Source organism: Vidua macroura, chromosome 1 (assembly GCF_024509145.1).
Source record: "Vidua macroura isolate BioBank_ID:100142 chromosome 1, ASM2450914v1, whole genome shotgun sequence".
NCBI lineage: Eukaryota > Metazoa > Chordata > Aves > Passeriformes > Viduidae > Vidua > Vidua macroura.
The window spans coordinates 19,661,115-19,682,856 of NC_071571.1; the positions used below are offsets into that span (position 1 = coordinate 19,661,115).

The following is a 21,742-nucleotide window of genomic DNA, read 5'->3' on the forward strand; positions in this document are numbered from 1 at the left end:
CCCATCAAATCAGTTCATGGCTGAGATGGCGAACACCCAGGTTTTGCAATTGCACAGACCAGTGGAATTACCAGTAACCAAGTTACTTTTTGCACAAGCTGACTCAGGGGACAGGCATGCAGAAGCAGGTGTATCTTGCATTTTGTCTGGTAACACCTGGACTGCCATAACTTTACCTTTTGGAAATGAACACTTTTCTACTTACCTGATTCATAAGCAGTACTGCCTTGAGAACACTGTTATCTGCCATGGAGTAGTGAAACTGAAAATGGCAAGTCTTGCTGGAACAATGACACATGGAGCTGTTTAGGTGGACCCTTTCACATAATGCCTTGTTGTTAGTTTCTAACCACTCAAAATGGCCTGAAGAAAAAAGGAAAGGAAATAAAGGTCACTTCTTCAGAAAGCATTTTTTTCTCAGTCGTAAAAATAAGGACTACTCTCATGTAATTACACCAATGACCCATCCCAGCAAGAATGAAATCTGATCATCATGCTGATGATGTGACTTGGATGTCATCTGTTTCCTATTAAATATATAAATATATATATATATATATATGTCTTCATTTTACTCACAGATAGCCCTAGCAACCAAAAATTACATCAGTGATAGTATCTTGAATTTTTTACTTTGCATGCTAAAACCTGCAAGATGTCCCAGTTCAGCATCCTTACATTTACAACCATTCAATATTTAATGACAAATATATGTGGAAACGGGGCTTTCTTCCCACTGTGGTTTCCAGGAAATATGCTTTTTTCAGCAATGCTTAGAAAAACAAAATAAAAATGGTCATCTGCATTACTGCTACAGGAAGCAGTCACATCTCCACCATGTAATCAAGGTCTTTACTTCTCAGACAGAACTTCTGCAACAAAATGTTGGAAGCATATTGTCTTTCCAGCTGAAGCAGAAAAGCAATTTGTGCTCTTCTTGACCTAGTGGCCCTTATAAAAGCATTCCTACAAAGATCTAAAGGAGTTCTCCATCCCCTCAACAGTGTCTATTAGTTTTCAGAAATAAAAAGGCTAAATATTTTTTACTAAATATATCAGCTCTTTCCCCTGCCTCCTGAGTCACTGAATATTTTACTACCTTCTGCAGCAACTATTAAAATAATAAACAAGGACTGATTAAATGTCTTAAGTCTGCCGTTTCTGTGTTTATTTCTCTAAATACAACTTATCTCAAATGGAAATGTTACACAATCTCAAGGTGAAGGAAGTGTCATTTCACCAAAAAATAAAAGCTTTTTTATAAAGAACCATGTTCTTTTCCTTTTGCTGCCTGTTTACTCTTTGTGTTATGCAATGATTTACACTGTAATATATTCTTGAAATTTCCTTGTAGTTAAGCTTGTAATTTCACAGCAACTAATGTTTATATAAGAAAATATTGTAGATTTTACCCAGATTTCTCCTTCATAGACATGAACAAAGCATCTACTCTTCTATGACTACTATCTTGTGCCTAAGAGAGATATGCAACACTAGAAGATATGCTACCAGTTGTTTATCAAACTTCAGAGTTCTCTGATGCCATTACAAAACCACCCAATTTTAGTTTCAGAGCCCAGTGATAATTAACATTCTTTTCCCTCTTTTCTTTCAAGTACTTGAATCTTTAAAAGCAGGGCAAAGAGGAGTTGACATGATTCTCTGACAAGAAAACAAATGCACTGCTCTAGATAAACCAAAGTCCTATGAAGCACCCAGAATGATCCTGTATCCAATAAAGGATACTTACTCTACTTTAGGGAATGCATTTTGTGCAAGTATTGTGATTGCTTCTGCTTAATCCAATGCAAGAAACATAAACTATGGAAACTACGATGGCATATATGAAACATATATGAAAAAAGAAAAACAAGAAAAAAGTACTTTCTGAACAGTATTACAGCGGAATATAAAACCTCTGGAAGAACTTTTGATGCTAGAGAAATTAAGAGGAAAAATTATAGATAAATTGCCTAAAATACAAAAAATAAAGAAGCAAAGCAATAAAGGAACAAAGAAAAAGGGTCTTTCAAGGACAAAAATTATTTTATTAAATCTAGGGACACCAGCAAGGGAGGATTATTCAAAGGCTGTAAGAAATCTTTTCTTTACAAATATAATTGTTTAGACCTCTTTTTTTATCATTTTATTTCTTACCTCTCTTCTATTTATAGAAGTAAAAGCTCTGATCAAAATCAGAATATAAAGCTTAGTCAAGCTCTATTTGCATTGCAAGTGAGCCCTCAAGCATGGTATTTTTGCAGTTTGCATACCATGTCTTTAGTTTATAGAACTTTTTTTATATTCATCCTCTTCATGTATGTTTCAACTAATCTGCATCAATAGAAATACTGAATGTATTGAGAGGTCAGCAATCACAGTTTACATTTTCAATACTTTTCAATGTTAATGATGAATTAAATTCTGTACGTTGCTTTGATGCTTGTTTCTTCACACATTTTCATTTTTCTTTATGACTTAGAAGCACAGGGAATTTCTCTAAGCAGTTGGGGAAATTCAGCCTACTCAGCTGCCTGTGCATATCCATACAGTAATGCCCAAGCACCTATGCAGGAAATATTTCCAAATATATTATCTTTCCATATACAGTGCTTGTAATTCATTACTGTAAAAGTCCTTACAGAATTTCAATCTCTTTTGTATTATCAATATTGCCTTAAAAGGGAAATCCATACCTGTTACTAGCCCTTAAGATGTCATGTTAAGGTGTGGCACAGATACAATGACTTTATGGGAGGTTTTTCAAATAAAATCAAATGAAAAGTCTCTTGTTTGTTAGATCCACCAGTGGAAATTGGAAGATGATATGACTCTTCACATTTAAGAGGAAAAGAATCTGCTTTACTCTATGCTCTTCATTATACATACCTGCAAAAATTACTTTTAACATAGTGTGTACACTCAGGCACTTTTCCTTGCTATTCAATGATAATTTGGCTTATAGTTACTTGAAATGCATGCTAAAATATCTTTAAAAATATATTTTTTAATAAAAACAATATCTAACATTCATTCAGCTTCTATCAATGAGACGTGCTCCATTTCTGTGGGTTCAAAGCTCAAGCAGTAATCTCCACAATATCAGTTCTTCAAAGCTGCATCACAAACTGCATAATTACAAATAGCAGTACTTGACCCCTCTGAAGGCAGTCTCAGTACACAAGGCAAACACTTAGCAGCCAAGACAATTCCATCTCACAATAGAACACTTAGAGATTTACATCACTAAGCTTTCAAAAACCTTTCCCATAAACCCATTGAGACATACTACACAGTGACTTCAAAAACAAGTGATGCTCCTTATTTCTTAAAATTGCATCTGGACTAATTTTATTGATTTTAAAGGTAGGACACTATTTTCTAGAATAATTGTTTATTTACATTTTCCCTAATAAAAGGTTTAAAATCAAGTTCCAGACTGTATGCTCAAGCAGAGTAGTACTACACAAGTCAAACTGCAAAGTATCAAAATCAAAACAAAACAGAAAAACACACACACAGGGGCTGGGGGCATAGATGAATTTGATTTGATTTCATTTAATTTCACCAAATTCTTGCACTGATCTCATACAAAGAATAAACTGGAGAATAAATCAGCTATTAGTTTATATTAGAATTCTTATGTTAAAATATTTCATGAATACCTGAAAAAAATTCATTAATTCTTACAATAAAATATTTTATGTCTTACCAGAAGGAGCGCTCACAATGTCCTTATTAAATAGCCAAAACAAAACCTAATTTAAGTACAAAATACATGCAAGTATGTAGTTTTGTTCTGGTTTGGTATTGAGGCACCATCTTGCCATAAAAAGCACTATATTCTTCATGACATCTAGTAATTCTGAGTTAAATCAAATCCCCACCTTCAGTATTGTTGCTGGAATCCTTCAGGAAGGAACAGGAGGCAATCTTGTGCCCGGTTTGCAGCCGTGCCCCCTGAGCAGGCTCAGCTGGCTGGTCTGAGTGCCACTCGCACATGCCAAGCTCAAAAATGGAAATCTGTGATACTAAAAGACAAACAAAGACTTCTTAAAAAGTCATTCTTTATGAGACTATTCCCCATTAGAAAACTATGCTTATTAAACTCCTTGGCTATGTTTCTGCTTCTTCAAAGGTTGCTTCAAAAGCCCTGTGCATCTCTCATTGATGCCCTGTATTCCAGCCTGCCATCTTTAAATATTCTAAGAAATCATTCCCTCAAGACAGATGCTTCTTTCAAAGCAATGGAGTGCTATTTATGTTAGCCAGTGATCACAACCTCCATGAATTCAATTCCACAGAGTTGCCAGGTAACATAGAAACTGACATGTAATAATGAGAAATACCTATTTACTTTTCTAGGTGATAGCTACAGAAAAATCACTTTTAATTGAGGTTAAACTCAGCAGCATCTCCACAATGCTCATAACAGAACACTTCTTTCTAGAGACAGAAAGGTTCTGAATGCATCACCACATTTTTGAGAGCTTTTTAAGTGCACAGCATGCCTGACTAATCTAGCTGCCTTCAGCAATGGTCAGGATTTTAAGCAGGATTGCACTGTGACAATGAAGTTCCACTTCTTAATGTTATAAAGGGGAAAGATAATTTCCTGTTTAAGACACATTATTAAATAGCAGTCAGGATATCTCAGAGAAAACAGAGATTCCTAGCTGTATGGAGAAAACAGTTTCAGGTTGGTTTACATAGATGTTTCTGTCTCCTTCACCTGAGAGACATTGTATTATTCACATTACTGACACCTCAGTGAAACAGGCTTTCCAGGCAGGGCTGCAAAGCTTTCATTTCTTCCATATTCTAGTGCTGAATAAGTGTGCACTGTTTTCAAATCATGTGTATTATCCAAGAAAGAGCTTGTCAAAAAGTTGTTTCCTATGGAAAATGCAAAATTCTACAAGGGTTTGGAAAAGGATGGATTTTGTCAAATTTCAGCATTAAAAAAAAAAAAAAAAAAAACTTGCAAATTCTTTCAAAAGTAATCAAGATCATATTTTGACACTTTTGAAGTATTGATACAAAACATTTTGAGACATTCTGTGGGTTTTTTTCTTTAATTTAGTTTTATATATTTTGAGGGGTTTTTTGTTTTATCAAAATACCCATTTTCTAGCTCTTAATGCCACAGCATGTCAGACAACAGTAAGATTAGTATTTTGGGTTTTCTGACTCCCATCCCTGTAGCAGTTCATCTCAAATACCTGCTTCTGTAATATTAAAGGCTGCGTCTTAGCAGGATTAGAATTAACTAAGGAATTAAATTTAAGATTTTGTCAGTTTAAGTATTCATATTGGATTTTTGTCAAAATTTATACATTATAAGTAATACAAAAATAATTACTTCGGTTTTCCTGAAAAAAAACCCATAATTTTGCAGTGAGACTTTGTCACTTCTGCATTACAAGTGACTTAAGGAGGACAAAAACCTCATTCTACCTTATAGCATTCCACTTTCATGCCTTGGAGCTCTTTTCTTTCATCTCTATATAGAGATAAGAAGGACAGTCTTAATGGGGTTCTTCACATATATAATTTTTGGAAGTTGAGAGGGAATTCTGCAGAGCAGCCACTTGGATAAGAATATGAAGCCTTTGAACAGAAGGTCTACAAAAGCTATAATTAAAGGAAATTTTACATTTTGTGTGTTCCAGAAAATAACTTCATATTTTCTGTTTTACAGCCAAAGTTGTTTTTTTTTTTTTTTTTCTGCAGCCCATACTCAAATGTATGATAAAGAGCTGTGGGGGTTTTGAGTGATAAACTATTTGGCAGCTGTTGGGGAAACTACAAACTGTAGAGTATCTTAAATTGCTATACTGAAGGTAGGGTTTTAGTGGCATCTTTTCAATGCATGAAGTTTTGTCTTTCACCAGAACTGGACAACAGACTGAAGTGGGACAGTTTAGGAGACAGGGGAGGGATGGAAGGGAAGAAAGAACCTAAAGTATAATGAAATTACTTTTATATTTAACCATCACAGTTTGCATCAGGAAACTCCTGAAGGCACAAAAATTTAGGATATTTTACTCACAACACTAAAATCATAGCCATACTAATGAATAGAAATGCCCAGATCATCTCTTTTGTGCATTTGTACCAGGATTAAAAATCATGAAGAGTACATTAAAATGCAAGTTTTAACTAGAGATTTCATGACATTCAAGTGGTTTTCATTAAAAGTCTACTTATCCAGATATTCCATAAGGACTAGAGAAAAAATTATTTCAAATTCAACCAACCATTAGTCTGACCTTTTGTTTTAATTATTGGAAAATGTTCAGTAGTAACACTTTCTTTCAGGGAGAAAATTAAGATTCTTTGACCCTGTTTTTTAGCTGCTGTGAGCCATTTAGATGTCACCTAATGAAGTTGACTTCTCCTAATGAGGAAACACAGGATAAGAACTGGCTCTTACTAGAATATACCTGAGGCACTTAACAGTGCAGCAGCTCAATCTGTAAGCCACAGCATGGAGTTCAACAGCTGCCATGTAAGGTAAGTATAATACCTGGATTTATAAGATGTGGTGAAAACACAGTTTCTTTTTTTTTTCCCTCTTCCATCTCTTTGAGACAGTGTTTCATCTCATAGCTGAGTTCTTTTGGTTTGATTTGTTTTTGCTATAGAAGAACTTTGTTGAAAAACTCACTGTATTTTTACAAATAGATCTCCCACAGCAACTGGTTAAACAAGTACATAGGTTTCTAGAATTATAGAAATCTAAATATACATGCCTGCTGGCATCATTAAATTAGGGTTTGTATCTTGCTCTTAATGTGATCTGCTTGAAATTGCTTAGCACTCTAACCTATTGATACCCATGTGCATCTCTTTTCAATAGTTTTTTCCTACAGGGAAATCTAGAGAGCATTATTTAGGAGTATGGTACACACAAAACCAACCATTTAACCTAGCTTGGTCTGTGTCAAATACTGCTTTTAATATCTCAAGTTAAGTTTAAAGTCTAAACCCTCTGTGCCCATGCCAAGAATAAAAGAAAGGAAGACAAAGGAGATGCTTTGAATCAGAACTGCACTCACCTGAGGATGTGACAGAGGTGCCAGAGGGCAATACTCTTGTGTAATACAGAGCAGCAAGCAACTTAATTTATGCTAGGATGGGTAGCACTCCTTTTCCATGAAAATACATTGGGTTGAAAAGGGAAATAGGAAATGTTTTGCTGAAGAATCCTGACATGCAGGGATGGTCTGACTGCAGAGATGACCAGCCTGACATTACAGCTCTTGGATGTAGCAGAGCAGAACAGCATAACCCCACTGCACAGCTGAGGATCAGGACCTTCTTGCATTTAGAAATACACAAGTGCCTTGGGAATCTTCCTAGTCAGCTCCAAAGCTTTGCCTGAGCTGGCTGAACACATAAATTCTTCAGCCAAAAACAGCAGATCTTTTTTACCCACTGAGTCCTACATTTATAATGTATCAGATTTCCTAAAGTATTTATTGTCTTTCTTTATAACTGTGTTTAGATGTGAAAAGACAGATGATTGTTTAGGGAAATGAAAATGAGCCAAATGAAAACACGTACACGGTTAAAAAAAACAAAACAATTCCATTGTCTTTTCTCTTCTAATCCAGAGAAAAAACATTGTAAAATGACCTGTCTCCTGAAAAACAGGTATTCTTACCATGTGCTATAGAACATCCTTCACTAAAGGTAATATCATCAATGGCAACACTTTCAGCTTGTCTCTGGGTCTTCACCATCCCCAGAAAAATAACCTAGAGAGATTAACAGCAAATCAACAAGAAACAGAGTTTATCAGTGTCACAGACAAAACAAAAAAGCACACAATATATGCCAGTTGAGTCCATGGAGTATCTAATGGGAATATGAGAACTCTAATCACACATTTAATCCAATTTTGGAGGATTATCATTCTGGCTTTTTGACACACCTGTGGCTTTTTTACCTGAGCACAGATACGTAATCCAATCATCTAACTCAAGATTAAAGTAGAATTTAACGGAAGGATCTGAAAATCACAGTAAAATGCCTTAAAATCTAAGCAAGGATCATGACAGTTAAAGAATAGAACACAAAGGATTTTGTGTTTTATCAAGCCATTATTCCACCAGAGACTAGAAATATGAATATTTTCTGGTTGATATTAGAATTTCTCAAAAGCATGGAGAAAAGTCAGAGCAAAAACACCCATTATTCAGAAGCCTTTCATCACATTTTTAAGCAAAAAACCTTGAGGAGTACTTGGTTGACAGTTATTCTGCTCTAATGTTACAACAGTGGGTTTTTTTTTCCCCACCAAAGTCTTCTATACACAAGAAGTTACAAATATTTTACTTTTCCATCTTAAGGGCAGATTTCAATCCACATTTGTAAATGCACAGACTATTACACATTTTCTGCAGTGGTGTACAAGGGAACTGACTTGCAGTCAATCGCAGTCCTTGGGAAAACACAACAAAAACATACCAATCAAAACAACCCAACAAATCAATCTTATGAATAAGTTTCCTTAAAATATTCCCTAGCCACATCTTGGGATGAAACAGTTTCAGGATTTTCCAGGGTCTTGGAGGCACGATCTACCTAGAGGTACATTCTAGCTCTTATTAAGGAATTCACAGTGTTAGCAATAATTTTTCAAACATTACCTTGAGAGTTCAGCAACAATATTATCCATAGTTTAACAGACTGATGTGGAAAACTTATAAATTACCAAGAACTGAGTTTTTGCTGTACAAGATGACACAACTTATCCAATTATATGACCATTATGTTCCGAATTGGAATTTTTTTTTGAGAGGTGTAATCTTTTGTCTTTTGTTTGTTTTACTGAACCTGCAGTTGGCTAGCACAAGAAGAATGGCAGCCATACCACATTCAAAAATACGTTTATATGAATGAAATGCAGAATCTTGGAAATTTGCTCATTTGATTTGTTTCAGAAAACAGTATTTTGAATTATTGAATTCTTCTGCAATGATATGTTCATTGCATGTGCACTTTCATTATACCACCACAAGGACAAATAGCCAATTCATATTTTCTGTTTCTATCATGGCATGGTTTCAGATGAGTTCGTAAACAATATATAGTGCACTGTTTTATAATTAGAAACACCAGAAATATTATTTAATATCAATGATTTGACAAATATCTTTCATTCTGAACTCAAGATTTATTTATTAATAACTTCATTTAAAATTCATATCTACCTATAGTTTGAAGCTGGGGTATCATAGTCAGATATTTTTAATATAGTGAGAAAAAGTGATTTAGACAATGCTAAAGAGGGAATAGCTCACTTTGCTGGAGCAAAATCAGAGGCTGCTTCAATTTCATATTCCATCAGAGCACACAAAGTCTGTATGAACCTGTGTTTCCTCAAAACTCTTGAACAGTCTCTCAACTTCCCCACTTCCAGAAGATAATATTACTAGATGCCCCCAGTTGCTCTTGTGTCTAGAAAAGATTATCTAGGCTTTATCTGGTGCAGATACCCAGCTGACCTTCCCTAAGTTCAGTCCAATAATAACCAAAGTGACTCACACCCGAGTTCATTCCAGAAAGGAACAATTCAGTTTTCCTTCTCACACAAAGTCTAGAGCTCTTTAAGCTCACAAATCAGTAACAAAAAAAAAGTCTTCATGGCACTATTTGCTCATAACTGCAATGATATTTATCTATGCAATATCTATATGCACCAGATCAAATAACATTGCAGCTCCATTAGTGGCATGGAAGGTGCAGTGGGGCTGCAGGCGGGATCAGACATGAGCTGGGCTGACTCCACAACGCAGCCACAGGAGCAGATTGCAGCGCAGCAGCAAAGTACAAGGAATCAAGCACAAAGACACAAATGAACCCCAAGCCTAGAACCCTTTGCCTTAATGAAGCCTGGGAGACAGATATTTGTGCTCAGTAAATCAGAGGAAAAGTAGCTTGGAGAGAATAGCATGATACAATTCTCCAAAACTCAGCCAAAACAGACATACTGAGCTTTCTGCTTGTTGCCAGTAGTTAAACCACTTGCAATCTCTGCATTTCAGAACCCCATAAAATGGAGATTTGTAAATGCCAAACTAAATTCTATATCCCATAGATATAATCCAGACTCTTAGTAAGAACAGACATAAGTGTTAAACAGTCAACATCAAAATGAGCTAAGGAAATAAGCAGTGGAGGTTCAGAGGTAGATTTTAACTAAAATCTCACTTCAAATGTGTTTTTAAAATTGACAGAAATATTAAAGCACCCTATTTCAAAGTGATTTGTATATCCAAATAAAAATTATTTGTCTCCCATCATTTTTTGTCTCATAGAAACATTAATAATCACTTTATCATGAAAAATGCCACAGGTATCCCTGTAGGCTTGTCATATAAAAGAACAAGTGGAAAAGGGCAAGTGAATTGCATTCACTTGTATGACACTGATATCTTGCAAGTTGTCACTGGAGCAAAATGTGCAAACAGAAGAAAATTTGCTTGGCTTCAGACTCTAGGTTTTGTGAGGTGCTGACCTGTGTTTCTTAAGTCAATTGTAGTGATTACTGCAGTAAGTTTGACACCGGCCTCTTTAAAGCTGGACTCTGCCCATCAGTTCACTTGATAGAGGCCAAAGTATAACCAGGTTTGCAAGCAATAATCTAATTGGGATTGGACCTAGCAATTCAGAGGAAGTAGATGCCATATTATATTAACCATTGCCAGACAGTCAATTTGCCAAGTAATACGAACGATGAAAAAATAAATCTAGAAGTAAGCCCTTCCAATACAACCTCAGATTGCTACAGTCTTATCAGGTAGAGGTAAGTGTTTGACCAATAACAACATTGATACTTGCGTTGAGTTGTTTACAGGTATTTTGCAATATACATTCTCATAAGAGTTGAGCGGGCCATTATTACTTCAAAAATCAAGATCCTGTTGGATGCTTTAGCACAATATGGAAGCCATGTAATTATGTTACTTACTTGGTTTAGGGAAACGAGGTTGTGCTGCCATGCCTTCAGGTTTGCATGCTAAGCAACTTCACAGTAACTGCAGTAGCAGGAAAGGCCTCTCATTTTCTTCTCTGCTCCCTACTTTCTCTCCAGTATTATGCATAGCAGTGAGTGTACCTCAATCACAATATTATAGCCCTAAGTTACATTTACTGTGCTAATGTCTTTTGTAAATGCACATGCAAAAGCATTTAAATAGCATATGACATTTGCATTGCTTTTCAGTAGCTTTGAGCAAAATTAAACTATTTGCATGTGTTCTGTGACAAAGGCTCAAAGCTGCAATTAATAGGTAAATACAGTGTTTGTCACCTGCAGTACCCCTATAAAACAGTCTCTCATAATATAAAATGCAGTTTCCTACATAAATGAAACCTTGAATTTATCAATCCAGTTAGACAGAGGCTAAGACTGTAAAAAGTCTTGAAAATTAAGATCACAAATACATCACCTCTATGGGCTGGTAGATAATATATGGCTCAATGAGACTGTTTTAAGACACACACACAGTGTATGCAAAGTTTGATGTCAGTTTTAACACCATCAAAAGTTAAGAACAAGCTATATTTGATAATGCGAACTATAATCTTTGAAATGGCTTTTTTCTCATTTACCTCATGAAATGTCTTCTTTTCAATTACAAAATATTTATTGCTGACCTATTAAAAAGGCCCACAGTTTATAAACCATTTAAGAAGCATCCTTTACAGTAACCTCAATTTACTAACCTCAAACTTTTCGGTGCTATTGATTGTAATGGTATTTATGTTCCACTGATTTCGTAGTTCTCCTGAAACTTGCCAAATGTTTGTAACAGTGTCTTCAGAGAGCTTTTGAAGCCCCACCATTAATGTTCTGCTCATTTGACTGACCCAATAATGGAATCTAATCTGGGAAAAAGAAGAAGATTGATTATTCCAGGGAAATACTATGGCAAACAGTTTAATACAAAGAATGTGCATCAAAATACCTGGCAAAGGTGTTCTTCATCAGTTGGAAGGAAAACGCTTGTTCTTAAAGCTGCAGAAGAGGATTGCATTTCAGAGGACAATGTGAGGAAATAAGCTATTAAAAGGAATAAAAATAGAAAACTTAGAAGCCTGGAAAAAAAAAAACAAAAAACAAATAAAACAAGGAGAGCAATATGCACAGGTATAAATTAATACCTAAAAAGCCAACTGGAATTGTTTCCCCAGAAAAGATTAATTGCTCTTGTAGCCATTGTGATCCAAGCTTTTTTCCATGTCCAATATTGTCATGGTATTGCCCCATGTTCCAGCAAAAATTTTAAGCAGGATTCCAAAACATTTCATGTGGTGATGTCTTGAATACTCAACATTTTGGGACAAAGTGAGACAAACTCAAAAAGCTGATCCAAAGACTTTAAGCACCAATGATTGAGTACATATCTAATTTCATGCCCAAACATCCAACTGCTGTAAACAACAATACACATTTGTCATGATAGTTCAGGTCTTTGAGGAGGTGGTGGAACATGGGAGAGAAGACTGGGGTGTTTCTATAGGTTGAAAACTGGTGGTGTCTGGGCTCTGGCTGCTCGGAAAATTGCCTTGAGAGAAAGATGTGGTATCCCTGTATATTCCCAGTATAAAAAGTTGTCTTTGTAACTTCAAATCTACCATTAAAGATAACATTATTTTTCATTTACAAAACAAGTCCTTGCTTCACTTGAAAGTGTAACAGCTCAAGAGGAGTCAGTGAACTATGGTTGTTGCCATGCCCTTTGACTGATCGTGTCTCTTCCTGACAATATTGTTTCTGATCTTATAACAGATGGAAGGCAACCACCCTGTTTTAGGATATCAAATACTGCAAGTAAAATTTGGCTCTTCCTGAACACAAAAGATTTCAGAGATGTTAGATGCTAAGGATGCAAGATGAAAAATAAAGAATAGAAAAAGACTCAATCTGTTTTTAATTCTTTTTCTTCCTTTCTCTTCCTCTTCCCAAACTCCAAACAGTGTCAAGTAACTTGCTGTCCTCTGACATTCACATGCTAATGAAAGGAAGAAGATGAAGGAGAAAAAAAGGCCAAGCAGGACTAAAGGAAAAAAAAATCCTAAAAATAAGGATGAATACATTCACCAAATATCAGAGGGTAGATGAAAACATCTAACTACTTAATTTATTAAACTACTCACCTTGACCTCTCATCCTTGTGTGGAACTGGAAAGCCCCTGATGAAGCACCACCAGCCCAGCTCAGGGCTGGAGCCAGCTGAGCAATCCCCCACAGAGGAGCATTTTGCAGCCTGCTACCAGGGCAGTGGCCATGTGCCCCCCGGTTTTAGACCTTTCCTGACTGCTCAGGCAGCACTTTTGGAGCCTGCCAGCTGCAAGGGTATTACTCCTACCCACAACAGATGGCTTGGTGTCTCTGCAGTGCCCTGTCCCTGACTCCAATATGTTCCATTGGATGTTAGCTCCATGAAATTTTGAATTTTTTTCTTTTAGTTCTCTAAAGATGAATGTGTATAAGAGTAAAAAGTTTATTTTTCACCTGCCACAGGAATTTTAAGTTTTACACAGATAGGGAAGAAATACTAATTTTAAGAAATTCATTGAACAGTCATTTCAGATTACACCTCTGCATAGAGAATAGTTTCTTCTAGCAAAATCAAGTTGTGGATTTTTTTGGTGTTCTTTTAAAGTGGTTGTCACTGTTTTGTTCAATTACTTTTTCAGTGAAAAAAAAAAAAAAAAAAAAGATCCACGAGAGACAGGCCTAAGGAAATATTTGGGTTCTGGTAAATGATTACATAAATCTTCAAAGGAGTTAAATTTACCAAGGGATCTTTGCTTTTCTGCTAATGTGTGTGTTTTATCCTGGTGGCAGGAAGTCTTCCTTTAACACCCCACCATAGAGCATACTCTGCTCAGTTGTCATGATAGAGAATCATTTCTAGGTTTTAAGCAGGAACCAACATAAAACAGATTACACAGTCTATTGAGTCACCAGCAGCGGGAAAACTCGACTCACTGCCATAAGAAGATATATATATTTTGTAGGCAATTAGAATCACCATTTAGAAAATGAAAGTGCAGTTTAGACATTCTCCAGGTAGAAAAATAGAAGCAAATTAATACAATGCATTTAAATCTCCTTAGCTATTCAGTTCACTGATCTGAGTACACAGCCTCTCAGAAAGCTGAATAGCTACAAGTATTTGAGCTTCCTGCTACCTGAATAAAATAACTTAGATTAACATGACCACTGCACAATTGAGACCTGGCAGATACAACAGTGACTGAAGGGCCAAAACAAGTAAATGTGAACAATACAGGTGACTGAACAGTTTGCTTCGTCTGCAACAAACACTTCAGTTCATGATTCTCAATCTTTGCCTGGCTTTGGCAGACTGTGCAAGTTACATTTTTCCTTCCCCACCAGTTTTTATTGATTTTTAGTGTGTCTTTCTGGCGTTTGCTGCATCCTGATGTGGGGTGTAAAATTCTAGAAACTTCAACTACAGCAAGACTGTTGCCTGGCTAACCTATTTTGATTCTAGCCAAGAGTTTGCTATATTTGTAGTGCATGGTACTTTTGGGGTTTTTAATGTGTTTCGTAATGAGAAAAGATTTATTATTTTAAACTATTTCACAACTTGCATACTCGAGAAAAAGCTTGTGTTTATGAAAAAGGTTCGGTAGCTGCTCACATTTTTGTGCCAACATTGGTCTAAATCAACACTTATTTAAGAGCAACCTTATATTTGGAAGCATAATACACACAGCAGGATGTGCTTCTGAGATACACACAAGCAAAAACTGAAGTTGCTAAAAGCACATCAGATATATAAAATTTCCTAATTGCAGAGTATCATGAGAATTATCCACTGTGAAATGAGAACTTGCAGGAAAACCTAGAATGGGGGCTTTGGTTGCTGTTTGCTTCAATAAAAAAAATTAAATTTGGGTTTCATTTTCATGTGCTGAATTCTAAGCAACTTTTCCATACATTCCCCTTGAAACCACCAATTTATACTCATCATTATTGGGAAGTTCTACCTCTTTGATGGCTTATGCAATGTGTAGGAGATGCTACTTAAGAACAGTGCAGATTTCCACACTCCCAGATCATCACAGTTTGGGAACAGGGTGTAAAGCACCTGGGCTAATCATAACAACACTTGCGTCCCACATAGGAGTCTCTTCTTGTACATGCTCCAACATTGCATGCCTGCCTTCAGGTGCTCAGCATGAAGGCTTCCAAAGCACTGCTTGTGCCTAGAATGGATGACAGGGTGTGGGTGGAGGTGAAGGGAAAGAGAATAACAGAAAATATGGAGAAGAGAACTAAACAGCTCTTGTATTACACTATGTATCACAGAAGAAAAGGCAGGGTTAATTTGGCCATAGGACAAGTATAAAGGGTAAATTTTGTCTGAGGAAAGAGAAAATAAATTACTTAGTTGAGAGACACTCTTCAAGGTAAAGTAGAATTGTAAGAAGATTTATGAAGAAGCTGTCTCAAAAACAGACTATCAAAGCTTATCCTATCTCCAAATACAAAGTCCTCTTCTCTCAAAATATTTGGAGTAGCAATATTAGTCACAGATGATAGATACACACACTCCAGGCATTTACCAGTCCAAGAAAACATTAAAATATGTCTCAAATTTTCTAAACTTTGCAAGTCAAGACTGAATTTACCACCTAATATCTCCAGAACAAGTAAAGATCACTCTGGTAGGTAAACACATCTTTTGAAACTGATTACTTGCTCTTCTATGATAACAAGAATTGCTTACTAGAATATTGTCTTACTCCTCCCCTTTCCCCCTGGAATTCTGGGTTATTGTAATCGCAATCACCTTAAAGAAACCTCAAAATCACCTCAAAAGACACAAATGCTCAGGAAATATGTGGCAGAATATAATTGAACAATCAAGAAATTAGCAAAATTTAGTAAATTAAATAGAAAACTACATAATATGTAAGAGTCCATGGTTTCCCCAAAGAACATGAGGAGTCTTACCACTCTCATTCCCATTGTGGTCAAAGTATGGTGGTCCCATCCCAGATTGACCATTTCTTCTTATCCAGCCAGGCTGTAAATTGAATTCAGGAAGAACTCTGCATAGATTGGTTTCAAAATCACAGTTGTTCCAGGAGGAACCTGAATTGAAGCAAACAAACAAAAAATTAAATGCTTAAAAACAGAAGCAAAAGGATATTTTTTCCCATTATTTGCTGTATAGTTAACACACAGAAACACTCTGAACAGGGCCCTGAAAAAAAGTGAGAAACACCAGAATGTTTAAATCATGAACACAGAGAAGCAGCACAGTGGAAAAAAAGACAACTGAGAATGAACATGGGGGAAAAAAACCCCAAACAATCAACCAAGTCCTTCCTCCACCAAACCAAATCCAAACTTGTCAGTTTAATATTTTATTACTATGCTATGTGCTCTTTTCATCACAAATATGTGTGTAATCACCTGTTTGTAGGAAAATCTCCAAGCTAGTATAGTTTATATGCAAAGATTGTTCTTAAAATATACTGCAGCTCTAAGGTGAAGAATTTGTCCAGAGTTCTTGCACAGAAAAACAAAGAATCAACACCAGGATCCAATCAGAGAGCAAGTTTGGTTTTATTTTTGATTTCACATCATTCAAACAAGAGACAAAAACAATCCTCAGAATAGCACAGTGTCCCCACTTGTCTTTCCTCTTTCTTATCTCTTCCAGTACACTTCACAATGTGGTAAGGAAGGAGCATTTTCCCCCTTCCAGATTCCCCTGTAGAGCAGCATAGGTTGGAAAAGGAAGGCAGAACACCTTTCTGGCACCAAACCCCGTTTGGTGTATGAATTCATTCAGGCAATTTGAGGTAGGTATGGGACCAGATAAATAACTGCTTACTGGGCTGGAGGGACAGATGTTGGTTTTTGCACAGGTGTCAAACAGCCCTTTATGCATCACATCCAAACTGAATGAAAGTGCTTGGATGTGCTTGACAGGCTGGACAACCCCATTCCTTGAAGTACTTCTTGTAGTGGTGGAAGGATTTAATTTAAAAATAAGTCTAAGTAGATGCAGCTGTAAAGAACAAACTTATTGCAACCCGAGCCCAAGCAGAGCAGCGAGTATGTGGCATTGTCTCCAGATTTTGTGTCCTGTGTGGAAACTTTCATTTCCCCTGCCCTTTGTCTTACACAGCAGAGGAAGGTGGCTAAGACCCTGCCTTCTAATTGGGATTCTGGTTGGATACAAGAGCTACAATGCCTTCACACTCCCTCTCTAATTGGTGCCCACTCCAGGCCCCTGCTAATGCTTTTGGTCTAGTCTGTATTATCATAATTCACTGGTCATTTTAAATAAAGTAACAACTGCAGCATTGATAATCACACTATGATGTTCAATTTCATTACTTTCATATTCATATCAGTTTACTGCAACAATTAATTACAAGGTGAGGGGAAAACAGAAATAATTCATTATTCCAGACTCAAGTTAATGTGCACATTGGCTGAGCCATCAACCAACTTTTTATTGCTGCTTTTATTCCTTAGATCTTTAAGTGACTAAAAGGCATGTCAGAGGTTCATCAAAAGCACTAACACTACTGAAGTATATATATCTGCTTGGCATTGCATGAGATGCACCAAATCACACTCAATATTTCTTCAAGAATTTTCTCATACCTGGAAAAACAATTGCAAAATAATATGCATGAAATACAAAGAATTGTACCATTTTAAATTAAAAAAAAATTTCATCATTATGTTCCAAGGCAATATTAATTTTCAAAAATATAGCTTCAAAGCAAACCAATGTAAATTTGCTGGAAGATAGATTTACAAAGGTAAAAATCACTGCATAGAGAGGAAAAGTTCAGAAGGAAGAAATGTGTGGGATTTTTTAGATAATTTTTGCTGAGTTTCCTGTGAACAAAAAAAAATCTAAAATAACTTCTAAGAAAAAATTCCAAGTCTCACAGGAACAGATGACAGTTAAAGGTTCTATTTCAAGTGTGCATGTGTATAAAATCTCAGTTTAGGATATTCTGGGAGAAAAATATATTTAAGAGTATTTAGTTATTATTCATTTCATGGCAAATACTTTGCAGTATGAAGACCAAGTGAACAATAAAAACTGGAATTCCAATTTTTATATATTTTCACTGCAGAAGCTTCTTTAAAACTGAGCAAAGCCCAGGGAAAAGACCAGGCACCTGTCACCAACATGAGACCAGGAGATGAAACCTAAGCAGAAAAATAATTTTGCAATAATCCCAAATCCCAAGAAAGAGTGGCAGCAGGGCAAATCTTCAGTTTGACTCCCTGATCTGTATCTTCATGTCTGACAGCTGATTTATCTCCTGAAGTAATCCAGAGCATTATCCAAGCAGTCCCAGCATGCAGCCTGTCCCTCAAAGCCTAGTTCAACGCCTCTAGCTCGTTCACATGAAATACAAAATGATTTCATATTTAGGGCTTTTACAGAGACCAAAGGCTCATACTAGTCTTTGGAGAAACCTTTAATTCTCTACTTTCATATAAGCATTTGTCTGCAGCTGCATTCCCTCAACAGACAAGTGTAAAAATCCTCCATAAAAGATAATGGAAGAATGCAAATTTTGTTCCATATTCTGCAATCACAATAGAAAATGCTGCCTGGAGTAAATGCCCTTTCCAGGGAAACCAAGACCAAGCACAATGAGGATTTCAAGGCTATGCAGTGGAACTTGGCATACCCACCTCTTGGGCAAGTGATAAAAATATATGCTAACCTGAGATGCGTTAGACACGTCAGGGAATTCAACAGGCATTTCAGCCACTGCCATTTAATACATTTTTGTACAGCACAGGAAATTTACAAAAATGTCCTGATATCCAATAAAAAGCAAGTATCCTAGAGCTGATTCTAGACTCCTGCTCCAAATAGATCTCTGCATCCTCTTTGGATAAAACAGGGAGTTCTGTTTTAGGAAGAAAATCTTTATGTGGTTGGACACACAATTGTAATTTGAAGAACCCAGATTTAAGTTACTGCTCTTTCTCACAGATTTCAGCTGAATTCAGTGATTGCTAACATGCTCTAATTAATAGTTTTCATTGTGGACAGATAGATACAGGCTCATCTAAAGACCATCTGTTTTATATTTAAAGTTAAATTTTAAAATCCCAACAAAAACGGTAGCTTCCGTTGTTTTATAGTAAGGAGAAGAACTTAGATAAGCTTTTTAGTTAGAATTAAAATTTTTGATAAAGCTTTTCTTTGGACTCAGAACAAAAATCCTCAAGGAGAAGGACTACCTTATACATCTGTCCTGGTTTCAGCTAGAGAAGAGTTAATTTCTTCTCAGTAGCTGTTACAGTGGATTCAGAATGACAGTGGTGTTGATAACGTGCTGATGTTTTGGTTTTTGCTAAGTCATATATATCCTATGGCAAGGACTTATTTTTTCCCTTTTCCTCATGCTGTGCCAGTGAGGAGTTTGCAGGGCTGGCTCAGCTGATCAGAGCCTGGTGCTAATCACAGCAAGGCTCTAGGTATGGTCTGCATACGGGCCATGCACTTCAGCGTTGGACTCGGTGATCCTTGTGGGTCCCTTCCAACTCAGAATATTCTGTAATTCTGTAAAAAAACAAAAGAAAACCACCAAAACTGGGGCAGGGGGGAGCATAGCTGGGAAGGGTCATGCCCACTATATAAACTGGGGGGAGTTAGCTGGAAGCACAGCTGATCTGGGATCAGGAAGGGGAGGTTTGGCACCAGTCAGTGAGTGGCAAGCAATTGTATTGTACATGAATTGCATTTTTTCCTTTTTGTTATCATTATTATTTACCATAATTACCCTGTTTTATTTTACTTTATTTTTGTTTTCAATTAATAAACTCTTCTTATCTCAACACACAAGTTTTACTACATTTCTCCCATTCCACCACAAGCAAGCAACTGTGTGATGTTTCATTTCCAGCTGGGCTTAAAGACATGACATGAAATCATTTGCAGCAGCATTTTGTAGTACAGTATTCTGGAAATACTGGAATTCTGTTGCAATTTTACTCAGAGAATAGCAGTTAAAATTCACTCTCACCACTTAGATCAATTCCTTACAGGAAATAGCACCAATTGTATTTGTAACCAATGCATGTGACAAAGTTTAAGCTAGGATAATCAGTTGCTAATCAGTTCATGAATTCAAGGAAAGTTCCACCCTTGTCTAGACAAAAAAAAAAAAAAAAAAAAAAAAAAAAAAAAAAAAAAAAAAAAATGTTGTAGCTTATACCTTGGTCTAGGTATTTTGTATTCAATCTGAATTCTATCAAATAAGTTTCCCACAAATTAAGGAAAAAGGTATTACTTGCTGAATCTTCATTGAATTTGGATGAGGAAACACTTGTTTTGTGATGTAATATCCATGTGAAGATTCATGAGAGTCTTGTGCTTCACAAATGTTGAAAAAGAAAAAAAGCGTGAAAAATCAAACTGAAGCTAGAATAAACTTTTCTTTAGAAAATGAAGAGGGTAAAAAACAAACAAACAAAAAAAAGAATTCCCAAACATTTTTTAACATAAAAGCCTGCCCCCTAGTTCTCTCTTCTGTCACATTCAGTTACCAAACTGTATCACACGTCTAAGGCCCACCAGACTTACCTTGTTTCTCATCACCGCTGTCTCCACAGCAGTCGGTGGAGATGCACACTTCTCCAGGTGGAGCAGAAGAGCCATCCCCACGCTGGCACCCACTTGTTGTGGATGACTGAGTGTCCACCGGAGCAAAGCAACACAGCACGCAGACGTACAGGAGCCTGTTCATGGGCTATGTTACTATCCAAGCCTTCACTTGGACAATAATTACTGAAACTGCCTAGTACTGGTCATGAAGCACCTTTTACCAAGCTGTGTTTACACACATCTCTCTGGGAGATGTTTTTAGAACCTCAGTTTCTTAATCTGCAGCTTACAGGAAGTCACTGCTTCTGCAAAGCAGTGACTTTGAATCTGGTGTGTCTTAGGATAATATTTAACTGAATATAACGTTTTATGACTAAAAAATATTGGCACATGCTCTGAAAGTCAACTGTATATCATTAACTTACTGACTGGATTTATTGCTCAGTGGTTTGAAAGTATATTAGGTAAGAAAACAACAGGAAAACGGGGTAGAATTACTAAATGACCAACACCCACCTAGACCTCTATTTGCTCAGAAGGAATTGACAAATGTTTACAAAATGCATGAAAAGTTTGTACATTAAATGTGAAAAACAGTAGAGAAATTCAAATTTCAATTGATTTTGCATCAAAGTGATTGCAAATCAGTGCACTGACTTCTGTCTCTTGTTATGAGGATGTTTTAGTAACACCTTTCAGCATGTTTCAATGTTTCACCAAATCACAGTGGTTCTGGCCACACCTTTAGACCAATGACTCAAGGATCTTCACAAGGAGGGAGACTTGGAGATCCAAACAATCAAAAGATCCAACCTTGTGAGAGAATGTTGAATCAACTTGTTTCATTCAGCCTAGCATCACATAAAATCAGGAAAATTGTTTTAGTGAAGTGGCTTAAAATCAGGAAAATTGTTTTAGTGAAGTGGCTTAAATACTTCAAATGCCCCAAACCCAAGGATGCAGTGCTGGTAGGAAAAAGAGAAGTTAATCACAAAATTTGGAAGGGAAATAATGGTGAGAACTAGACAAAATAAATGTGGCACTCAGGTAGGTATAGCATTCCTCTAATAGGAATAGTGGGA

At 36.3% G+C, this 21,742-nt stretch overlaps 1 protein-coding gene across 1 annotated transcript in view; it reads right to left on the reverse strand.

The window, feature by feature from the left end:
• Positions 1-20,802, reverse strand: part of MALRD1 (MAM and LDL receptor class A domain containing 1) — a 232,787-nt gene extending 211,985 nt beyond the window's left edge. The window contains exons 1-7 of the mRNA XM_053999538.1: positions 20,640-20,802; positions 16,010-16,150; positions 11,982-12,076; positions 11,740-11,901; positions 7,670-7,763; positions 3,888-4,031; positions 206-363 (exon numbers count right to left, since the gene is read on the reverse strand). Coding sequence (XP_053855513.1) covers positions 206-363; positions 3,888-4,031; positions 7,670-7,763; positions 11,740-11,901; positions 11,982-12,076; positions 16,010-16,150; positions 20,640-20,802 — 957 coding nt within the window. The remainder of the gene's footprint in view (positions 1-205; positions 364-3,887; positions 4,032-7,669; positions 7,764-11,739; positions 11,902-11,981; positions 12,077-16,009; positions 16,151-20,639) is intronic.
• Positions 20,803-21,742: the final 940 nt, after the last annotated feature.